Below are 12014 nucleotides of genomic sequence, written 5' to 3'. Positions count from 1 at the left end.
TAAACATTCTGTAGTTACTTTAAAAAAAAGTAGGATTAATTAAATTTAAAAAAAAAAAAACATGACATTTCAGTTTTTCCAGAAGAAATTATTAGAACACCAGATGAAAAAAACAGGATATATGGTCACTTTACTTGTAGATAACAGTGAAACCAACAACAAACAGATCAGTTTCACTCTGCTTTTGCTTAAGAAAGCTATGGAGCTATCTTCTGTGATAGAGAACTCAAACGGAAAACATGGTAAAGAGACTGCCCCTCAAAACAGACAGAAAGCTGAGGGAAGGACAGAGTAACAAACACACACAGCCCATTGCCCAAGCTTGGAGGCAGAGGCTTCCTAAACCACCTTGCAGCAGACAGGGCACATAAAAGATTTTTTTAGATTATTTTAGTTTGAGTAATTTGGCACTTCTAGTGGGAAAAACATGGAAAGGGGAGTCAGAAATCCACAGTTTGATTACCAGGCCTATGCACTTTGGTAACTGCACTGCTAATCAAAATACAATCTTTCTCCGGTAATCCTGAGATTACAGCGTTCACTATCAAATTCAAAATAAAGGCACTAAAGAATGGAGGGAAACAACCTCCACTAACCAAAAAAAACACGCTTGAATATTTGAAACTGAATTTTTAAAAGTTATTTCAATAGACTGCATGAATCCAAGTCAGGTGGCCATGAAAAAGGAACAAGTTATCGCTTGCAAAAACATATGCACATGGACAGCATCTTTACTGTCTTTTTCTGCGAGGACAAATATTTTATGTTTGCAAACATGCTGAGTCAATTAACAGCAACCCTGTCTGGTGCAAACATTTATAACCTCTGAAATATCAGCTTTAGCTGAATTTCCTATTGGGGTAAATGGAAAAATACCTGTAATTTATTGTTTGTGGTAACATTCATGGCTGCTCAACCAGACTTCTTTCCACATGATCAACACTGGTAAATATGGACATGAGGTTTGTCAATATTTTTTCATGTCTTCAGTCAATGTTTTGCAGTAATAATTATTATAAAAGTCTTCACACATTTAATGGATACTTCCAATTTATACCTTATTTATAATATGCCAATTTCAGAAAATTTCATCGGGGTTGCCAGCAATCTTGAGAGAGAGAGAGCATCTGCACATTTGTGTGTGTTTATGTATGTAGGGAAGGTGGGCAGGTTCTGCTCTAAAACTACTATTTTAATCAATGGTGAATCTAAGTTGGCCCAAAAACCAAGGGAAGGACTGGAGTGCTCAGTTCTGATACCTAATCTTTTACTGATGAAGACTGAAGACATTAATGTAAGGTTCAAACTTAAAATGTCAAAGTAACCACTCCAGAAAATGAGTCACACATTTGTAAACAGTTTAGACCCATGCCTAATTTGTGCATACAGTTGCTGAAAATGTTTTCTTAAATCTAGAAATCATGTGCCCAATTTGTTTAAAAAGAGATACGATCAACTTAAAAATCATACGTTGTAAGCCAAATATCTTTACATATGCTACTAACACCTAAAAAACAAATTTAAAAATCCAATTTACTTATTTATAGACTTTTTGCATTTCTCTCAGCTTGGACGATGAAAAAAAATCTTTTCTGCCCAATTCACTTTCTGTTTACACTCAGTTTCACCTGCAGGTCCGTAGTGCTGTAATGTTTGTGTTTCAAACACTGCAAGGGAACGTTTAATTAAAAACAGCTTGCACTGGAAATTTACATAAACTGTCAATGCATTTCTATTGGTCTTCCATTTTACAAATGCTTTTAAAATAAAATCTTTAAATTAGAACTGAGGCACATTTGTGCTACGTATTGTACACACACCTAGAAACAAACAATCCCTACCCAAGAGAACTTGCAGTCTAAGCTCCCTGTCTGAAAACTGATAGTACGCAGGCAGATTGCTGTGTCCTCACAGGTCCATACGCGTACAGCAGCCTGCTGCACACTATCAATTGCAGGATGAGAGGCCAACAATACAAGTGACGCAAAATGGAAGGAGAGATCTAAGCAAATATGTTTAGTATTATAATTAAATAATCAATTATTCCCATTTGTCCCTCAACTGACCCAGCACTGACCGATTTCTTATAAAATGACAATGTCGCTAAAAAAAAAAAAAATTCTGAGTATAGAATCTTCTATCCATCAGACAGATAGAGAACAGGCAGAAGTAATTCAAGCTAATCCACAATTGTTTTGCCAATGTGACAACTGGGACAACCACTCGTGAGGGAAAAGGGTAGCTCTGTCTTCATGGTCTTTCCAATAGTTGGCCTCTCTCCCGAGACTGTGTACCAACTAGTTTTGATGGCAATTTTGTGATAGTGACACACAGGAAGTGAACTGACTAAATATTTTTCATGTGTCACTTTATGACTATCAGACGGCAATGACTATGGGACACTACCAACTTGGGCCATTTTAAACCAACAGCCTAGGAATGAAAGCTCCAATCTTGATTAAGCAGATCCTATTCTATATTATTGGTTTTCTGAACCCAGAGATCTGCTGTCCAACACCTACTTTTAATGAAAAACTAAACAATGTGCATTTTAATCCTATTAATTTGGTCAAAATTACATTGTTTTCAACAGTCATTTGAATTACACTCTTTAAATCGTTTTGACAGGCTTTAAAATAATCTCCACATGTGTATGTTTGTCTCTGCCCTGCACATAAAAATGAATTTCTCTCAGTCGCCCATTTTCTCTATTATTCTCTCTTCCATGAATTCCTTCATGAACCCATTACTTCAGATGGGATCTTCTCAGCTCCCTTCCTCTCTCAAACCAAGCATTCAAGCAGATAACTAGGGCTGACAATGCAAAGCTAATTCAAACAGAAGTCCTAAAGTTTCTAAATTATTTCCCCTTTATAGCTCTGCAACTTCCTCTTTCCCCTCTGGCAATGTCTATCCTCTAGTGAGGAGAGCAGATGAACAGTCTTCTTAAAAAAATCCATTTCAACCAGTCAAAGTAATAAATAACACCAACCATGCCTCCCAGCCCCCTCAAATGGCCAGACAGTCAGGAGAAATTTCAAGGGTGTTCCCAGCTTGAGACCCCACTGTGGCAATATGCTAAACTACAATCAAGCAATCTCAGTCTTTGAGCCCTAAAAGGAAAGGGGGTAAAAGCAGAGGTACCATTGAGAACACAGATTATAATTTAACATAAATCTTTACAATATACAGAGTCTGTCAGGTACAGAATTACACAGTCAGGAAGGCATATTAGATGGAGGTTGAGAGAGAAAAGATGGAGGGGAGCATCCCTCTAGAAGCACTAGACTCAGGTCACTGCTGGAGGCAGGATGCTGGACTAGATAGATAAATGATCTGATCCAGTATGAAAATGCAACAGGAATCCACCAAGCACTTATTTTTCTAAGACAGCATATTACCATAGGTACAGGTTGACAGGTGGCACATACAATGTAATGTAAAGAAATTAGGACATGATATAGAATAGCAAAGAGGTCTGTGTATGAAACGGTCAGAAGCTGCAAAACACAGATGAAGAAAACAATTGTGGCTGAGGGGAGAATGCTACAGTGGACATAAACGCAACGTCTGGCAGCAGTTAAGAGAAGAACAAGGGCATATCAGAAGAAAAGAGCACAACTCAGTAGAAATGATCATGGAAGCATTATTAAAGGCAGGAAGAGCCCATATTGAGTAATGGGACTTTGCTACAGGAAGGATATTGAATGTAAAGATACAGAAAAGGGCAACAAAAACAAAATGTCCCATATGTTCTGAGATGTTGTGAAAATTAGGTTTATAGTAATTAGAAAAGAGGACCTCAAGAAGGGAACATGACTGAGGTACCTACAATTCCATGTGGTACAGAGAAAGGGGATGCTACCAAACTAGCAGTGAAGGCAACCAGTTCATACAAGAGAGAATGAAAGAATCCAAGAAAGACAAGTCACTAAAGGATCAAAAAGGCTAACAATGTTAGGAACCATTAGGAAAGGGACAGATAAGACAGAAAATATCATAATGCCTCTATATAAACCCATGGTACGTCCACATCTGGAATACTGTGCCCAGTTCTGTCACCCCATCTCAAAAGGATATAGTGGAACTGGAAAAAGTACAGAGAAGAGCAACAGAAGTTGATCCAATAAAAGATATTACCTCACCCACCTTGTCTCTCCACTAGTTTAGTGATGCAGATAAATGGAAACTAATGTTCAGTTATATAACTTGATACAAACAATCAATACATCATTTCAAAGGAAATCGCTAGTAAATTAACCTGAACCAATATGGGGACTAGTAAAAATTTCCTATGGTAAGGCCAGATCTGAAACTGTACAATTTTTATTGAATTTAGAACTTTTGAACATTCTGCTTAAGGAGAATCAGTAGAAGAATCATTTAAACTTGAAGCTGCAACAATGTTAATTTTTATAGCAAAAAAGAAAGAACTCACTGAAACAGCAGCAACTCTGCGAGGCTGCGTCACTCCCACTACTCTCCTTCGGCTGTCCAGCCAGCTTCTGCTAGATACTGCAAACAAACATTGAAGAGAGGAAATTAATTAGTCATACATGACACAATGTATCCAGCAGTTAAAGCATGGTACTGGATATCAGGGCTTCTAAGATTTATTCCTGGTTCTGACATCGACTCTCTGTGACACCGCAGGTAAAAAAATGAAGATTTTGTGCATTAGTTGACCCCACTATAAAATACGTATACTACTATACCCCTACCTCACAGGTATATTAGCATTTAGAAAGCATTTTAAGATATTGAGAAGCGAGAAGATTCACAACTGTAAGTATTTCTTCTTAGTGATTCCTTCCCTGCCCTCTCATTTAGTAGTCCTGTCTCAGGAAAAATGTCTGAATAGCATTAGTCAAGTACTCATGCTGAAGCAGTTAATATACCTCACTAGTTTTGTAGCCATGTGGCAAGAAGAGCTGATTTTATATACTTAGCAAATATGGTTGTTGTTTTTTTATAATACTTGTCACAAAAAAACAGCTACTAAATTTCTGTAACTGTTATACTTCGGATGTGTTGCACATGTCCATTCCATGTTAGGCGTATGTGTGCCTTGAGCACAGTCGCCGGAAATTTTTCCCTCAATGGTACCCATTGGGTTGGCTCTAGCACCCTCTGGTGCGGCATGCTCATGACACCAGTATAAAGGGACCGGCTGACCCTGCACCTCCCTAGGGTGTCCATCAATATTTTCTTTAGAGCCCCCCCAGGTATCTGGCTGGAGCGGGTACAGATGCTGAGGTGTATGGGGGCAGCTGCCTGAGCGTAAAACCCCTGCTTTCTTTTGAAGGTCATGGAGGGATGGTGAAGCATAGAAACGGGTGCTCTGCTGAGGCCTGAAATGCTTCCTCAAGGCACTAGGGTGTAGAGGCCCAGGGACTTGAGGGTAGCTCTGGAGTCCTTCAGTCCATGGAGCTTTGCATCTTCTGCCCTGAGAAGTGTGAGGTCCTGTCAAACGGAAGGTCCTGGAGAGACTGCTGGACCTCCGTCGGCAAGCCTAAGGACTGCAGCCAAGAACAGCTGCACACGGCCACAGTTGAGGCCATGGATCTAGTTACGCAAGTCTGCTGTGTCCAGAGCAGCTTGCAGAGAGGCCCTGGCTATTGACTTCCATTCTTCCACCAGTGCAGAGAAGTGCTGCCTGGACTCCTGGGAAGCAAGTCCCAGACATTAAAATTGTATCTCCCTAATAACGCCTGTTGGCTGGATATGCAGAGCTTTAAACCTCCTGTAGAATAAACCTTTTACCAAATAGGTCTCTGAGTCCTTCGCCTTAGGGGTTTCTCCATGCAGCTCCTGTCTCTCCCTTTTATTGGCCGCTGAGACCACCAGGGACCACAACGGGGGGTGGGAGGGTGGGAGGAGGAGTACAAGTACTCATACCTTTGGGCAGGAACAAAGTACTTTTTCTCAGCTCTCTTTGAGGCGGATGGCAGGGAGGACGGGGTTTGCCACAAGGCTTTAACTGGTCACATGATGGCCTAATTGAAAAGCAGCCCTTTAGACAGCCCTACCGCAGCCAAGACGTTGACAAGGCTGTGTGAGGATTCTTTGACTACCTCCACATGCAGCCCTAAGTTCAAGGCCACCTCTTCATCAGCTCCTGATGAGCTTTGAAGTTGTCCGGGGGGGGGGGGGGGGGGGGGGCCGTGACATGCCCGCCTCTGACACTGCCTTGTCCAGGGAGGAGGAGGAAGCCTGCACTGGCAAGGGGCCCTCCTCTTCTCCTTCTGCACCGACTGTGTCCCGCAGGTCTAGGTCCTATGGATCGGTACCAGGATCGGTACCGGAGTCCAGGTCGGGTGCTGTGTGATGGGATGGAGGAAACCTCTCTCTGAAGCCTTCAAATATAAGCATCTGGAATGTGCCCCTGACATCAGGGGAAAACCCCAAGGGTCCCAAAATGGCCATTGCCTTGACACAGGTCAGTGCCCACTGGATCAAGCACTTGGAGGTACCCCTGTGTCCAGGTCTATCACCACATAGGTCTGAACAGGAGGGTACCGACAGCAACCCATCTGTTGGGTATCCGACCCCACTTCTGACTCAGACGATGAGCCTTCCTTCGGAGACCATAGCGGTGCGGTACTCATCGGCTCCAGAGATCAGTGCCAAGGTGGGGAGGCCAGCATTGAGGATAGCAGGGACAGTTTCCCCCTATATGGTACCAAGGGGCCAGGTACCAAGCAGCAGCTTGAGGTGACGTGCTCCCTTCTGCCCACCTACACCACCACCACCAGCTCTTGCACTGCCAGCGATGGCAGTACCAATAGCACCAGCAAGTATCTGGCTGCTATGAATGTTTCCAGGGTGGCCAACACCGTGATCACGCCAGAGTCTTGCTGTCCCTCCGGCACCAGCTTATCTGGTACTGGACTCAACAGAGCCTGCAAACAGGATGGAATCAATGGTACCCGCACATGGAGAGGGGGCAAGGCAGTGACCTGACTCATGTCGCACTCCTGCGCTCCCCAGGCTTGGCCTTTTTCTGAGTCAGGGAATGCCCCCTTTTGGTCAGCTGCTTCTTATGTTTCTTTCTCGGCACCGGTGACAGGGAATGGTACTGAGAGTCCCTCCTGGTGGGAGGAGCACTCTGCACTGACGCTGAAGTACTCAGTGCCGAGTCTGACTCGCTTGGCTGACTCGCTTGGCTCCGAAGAGGGTCTGAGTGCCTCTTCCATCAATAGGAATTTCAGTCTGGTCTCCCGGTTCTTCTTCGTACGAGGATTAAAATCCCGGCAGTTATGACAATGGTCCCGGACATGAGCCTCACCCAAGCACTTTAAGCAACTGGCATGCGGGTTGCTCAAAGGCATAGGCTTGGCGCAGGACTTGAAGCCTGGTGACTGAGGCATGCCTTGGCACCAGGGGCAGATGAAAATCCACTAACAAGCAAGAAGCTCCAACTAAACTATGTACAAAAGCTATTTACAGTACAAACAAAAAATAAATAAGTAGTGAAGAAAGAAACAGGGGAAATGGATGAAAAATGAAGACTTCTGAGTACAGCTTGTCGTAGCAAGAAGAGCAGTTCCAGCAACCATCACAGGCAGTAAGAAAGAACTGAGGGGGGTGTGGGGTTGGCCGTTCCCTTTTTTACCTGCGCCATGAGCGCGCGGCACCAGAGAGCACTAGAGCTGACCTGACAGGCATCACTTAGAGAAAAATGTCCATATACTGTGCTCGAGGCGTATACACACCTAAAGTGGAATGGACATGTGCAAGCATTCGAAGAAGGTTAATATTTTAATGGAATATGAAAAGGTGCCATACAAATATGTTTCTCCCATTCATGTCACAATTTTCTGGCAAGGAAGTACAGGAAATAAAGATGGTCACTCTTTGACCAAAGAATTAGAAAAACAACAAGGAGTCTGGTGGCACCTTAAAGACTAACAGATAAAATTATGTTGATTGCAATGGATTTTTTACCTTCAGTCCTTTTGGTATGATGTCCATCTGTTTGCATTTGGAGAGGAAGATGATGTCTGTCTGTATCTGTGCAAGTTTTTTGTTGAGGTTGATGGATTTCCACTCCATACGGCTAAATTTAGTGCCTTGCATGGTGTCAAGTATCAGGGGGTAGCCGTGTTAGTCTGTATCTACAAAAACAACAAGGAGTCTGGTGGCACCTTAACATCTGTTAGTCTTTAAGGTGCCACCAGACTCCTTGTTGTTTTTGTAGATACAGACTAACACGGCTACCCCCTGATACTTGACACCATGCAAGGCAAAGAATTAAAAAGATCCTGATTGAAATTTTTTCTTTACAAATGGTGATGAATTTAAAAGAATTCTGAAGGAGTAATAAATTTCAGAAAAGTTGGCCTCCTAGTTGAGCAGGAGCTTTTTGCAGTGGGAATTGTGGACCCAAGTTTGATTCCTGAGTATGGTCCTTTGTTACATAGGCCAATAAGTTATGTGGCAGAAGGATTTTATGCTGTTGCAATCATAGAATATCAGGGTTGGAAGGGACCTCAGGAGGTCATCTAGTCCAACCCCCTACTCAAAGCAGGACCAATTCCCAATTAAATCATCCCAACCAGGGCTTTGTCAAGCCTGACCTTAAAAACCTCTAAGGAAGGAGATTCCACCACCTCCCTAGGTAACCTATTCCAGTGCTTCACCACCCTCCTAGTGAAAAAGTTTTTCCTAATATCCAACCTAAACCTCCCCCACTGCAACTTGAGACCATTGCTCCTTGTTCTGTCAATGCCAGAACTTGTTGGCTGATATCAAGGGAGAGACAAGGTGTAAGGCTTTCTCATACCTCAGTGCATTGCAATATCAGGACTGGGCCTAAGGTATCACCCTTGCCCCATAAGATCTCTACACCATTCCCAAGAGTTGGCTGTCATCCTACGTAAGATCTCCTGGAAGAATACAATTTTGCTAAGTTACATGCACACTCACTTGTGGAATCTGAGTACTTTTTCCACACCCTGTTTCTCCAACAATCACCAGCGTCTGATAATTCTCCACCAGATAAAGGATGTGGTTTCTAAGCTGGAAGGGCGAAACATATTCAAGTTAGGAGAACAAATCTGTACAACAGAATTTTCAATACATTTCTGCAAAGAGCAATGCACATATAGACATACACTCAGTATAAGGTATGAATTATTAATTCATTAAACTTCATCAATGCAGTGCACAACATATAATATTTTAACATAAATCCACATAAAGGTTGTAATAAAACAGAGCAGATTCACTTTTGCCAACATCTATTAAACACAAAGAATAAATTTCATAAAATAAAAGAATGGTGACTTCCATTACATCACTTTCATGTTGTAAAGTGATGTTTAAGAGAGAGGATCAAAAACAATTTATAAAAGAAACACAGCAGGCATGAGATTCAGCATATCAAAAAGTTCTTTCATACCTTAAACACTGGTAACTTTTGTCTCTGTTGCTCAATTGAAAGAGATGCATAGGGATTATAGATGACAGAAACACCAGTACTTTCAGCAGCACTCTGCCTCTCTTCTGTGAGACTGACACCAGGACCTTCCGTGCCTACATGACATGAGACAATTTTAATAGGAGGATGATAGAAATTTGCCTGGCATATCTCAGTCTAACTCAGACAAATAAGTTCTTTAGGAAAAGGAACTCTGACTGCCTTCTAACATGTGCTGTTAAGCATCTCTAACATAATAATAATAAACATATGTAGTTAATGCTTAACAAACAGGAACTTGTTCCAAATTAAATGTAAATCTCCATTTTTTAAAGTCTCCTAACATGGCACAATATATCTGTGTCTTTCAAATAAAATTTTAAAAACTTCTGTGAAACATTGACAAAGCCCTGGTTGGGATGATTTAATTGGGAATTGGTCCTGCTTTGAGTAGGGGGTTGGACTAGATAACCTCCTGAGGTCCCTTCCAACCCTGATATTCTATGATTGCAACAGCATAAAATCCTTCTGCCACATAACTTATTGGCCTATGTAACAAAGGACCATACTCAGGAATCTATTTCATGAGAAATGTACAAAAGCCTTAACTTTTGGCACCTCTCTTTTTCCTTTTCTTCTGCTTTAAAGAAAGTTTTTTGACATATTCACTGTTTTTCCCAGGAATGCCTCTATTCATTTAAAACCAGGAATAGGCAATAAGAATGAATTTCATCAACACACAATGCTAGAATAAGTCTTCCAATGGAACCTTTTTGATTGAGATTAATTCTAAGGTATATTTTTAACCCTACTTGCTTATGAGCCATGCCACTCACTAAATTGAGCTCATAAATCGATTTATTCCCCGTACATGTAACTGGGAAACTAATGACAGCTGGAAATGCTTAATCATGTGAGGGGAGGGAGGGAGATTTTTCTCATTAAGGTAATGCATCATCTGCAGTTTTCTCCTCTGCTATTCAGTTGAGATGTCCCTCATTTTGTAGGATCTGTGTTGCACATTATTGGCCATGTCCACAGAAGGATTTAAACTATATTTGCACAATTCTGCTTTAAAACAGACAGGTCCCATCCACATTCAACAAACTGTTTACATTTTGTATTTAACATAGACCAGTTTAAAGAAAGGTTAAAAATGGTTCCAATAAGAATTTAATCCTCATTGTAGACAGAGATTTAAACATCAGTATCATATAACATTTGGATGCCAACTGAAAGATAGGGAATAATTCCTCTGATCATCCATATGTTTTCTGTTACCGCTCTCCTGGACATACCGGACAGGTAGTCATCTGATTTAAATAAATTAATTCAACTTGCCAAGGCTCATCCATTTGGAGGGAGACTCCCTCATTTTTAGATTATTTTACAGCAACGTATACATTTCTCATTGTTAATCTTCAGTGTATGGACCGGATCTTCCCATGTGTTTGTACAATGACCATGCTACAGGGGATTGGGGACACACAGGAGACTTCAGTATATCCCAGGAAATTGACTACTTTAATTCAAAATGTTTCTGCCTCTCTCTCTCTACTATTAACTAGTCTATATTCTGGCTCTTCCATAAGCTCATTGCTGCTTTGGTCAAGTGCATTACTGGAACCTCTGGGTGATAGTAAATTGTTTTCAGATCCTCACACAAAACACAGAGCATAAGCACAAGATGGTAGAATTCTTTCAGGAAGAGTTTTGCGTTTCAGTTAGATTTGCTCTCTGCTTTGCTTTTATTATAGAAGAGCTGCAGCGCTGCTATAGTTAAGGTCGGGAGTCCCTTGCTTACAAGATGACTAATTCTATTTTATTTTAGAGGTATACATGAATTTAGTGCTGGTGAAAGATACCTGTTTGATATCCCTGAAGACCCACCACCCTATTTATCCACAGGGGAGTTTCAACCCAGGCAGCAGGAGCACACGCTTCCCGCCCGCGCCCCCAATGCAGCCTTGCCAATGTGCCTTTACCCTGCAGCCCAGAGCCCACGCTCAGCTGCACGAGCAGAGCTCAGACTCCGTGACCCATCAGCCCTTAGCATCTCCGCTGACCGGGGGCCAGGCAGGACCAGGGAGAACGGCAGCTCAGATGATGGGAGCGCCCGGACTGTAACCCGATCAGCTCAAGGTGAACTTAAATGGCCCACCCACCCTGAGACTCTGGGGGAGGGGGAATAATTACAGACCATTAAGTCACCAGCTCCGGGTCACTGTGGTGGGGAAGGGTAAGAACTGAACAGCTTCGCCCCAGCCCCGGGCAGCGCCAATAGGAGATGGGACGAGGGGAGGCCCAAGAGGCTCCTGCCGGGCGGCACGGCCAGGTCCCGGCGAAGGGAAGCAGAGAGGACTAGCACCAGCGGTACCTATCCCCGGCCTTTGCTCCCCAGTGACTCCCTCCCTCCAGGGCCCGTTCGCCCCTCACCGGGTTTCCAAAACTTCATCGGTCCCACGGGCGCCGCCATCTTGGGGTGAAAGGTCAAAAAGGAAGTGACGCCCCCCGCCCACTGCAAGGGGCGGGGCTGTGTGTCACGTGATGAGCTATGTGATTGGCCGGCCGTTGCCATAGCATCGGTCCCGCG

At 42.8% G+C, this 12014-nt stretch overlaps 1 protein-coding gene across 1 annotated transcript in view; it reads right to left on the bottom strand.

The window, feature by feature from the left end:
* DHX35 (DEAH-box helicase 35) overlaps positions 1-12014 on the bottom strand; it is a 46150-nt gene extending 34136 nt beyond the window's left edge. Inside the window, 5 exon segments of the mRNA XM_065565855.1 lie at positions 4439-4482; positions 4485-4515; positions 8929-9021; positions 9404-9537; positions 11858-12014. Coding sequence (XP_065421927.1) covers positions 4439-4482; positions 4485-4515; positions 8929-9021; positions 9404-9537; positions 11858-11999 — 444 coding nt within the window. The 5' untranslated portion in view covers positions 12000-12014.

The sequence above is a fragment of the Chrysemys picta genome, chromosome 13, assembly GCF_011386835.1.
Source record: "Chrysemys picta bellii isolate R12L10 chromosome 13, ASM1138683v2, whole genome shotgun sequence".
NCBI lineage: Eukaryota > Metazoa > Chordata > Testudines > Emydidae > Chrysemys > Chrysemys picta.
Note: the sequence above shows the minus strand (reverse complement) of the source record. Positions and strands in the feature narration are given on the sequence as shown.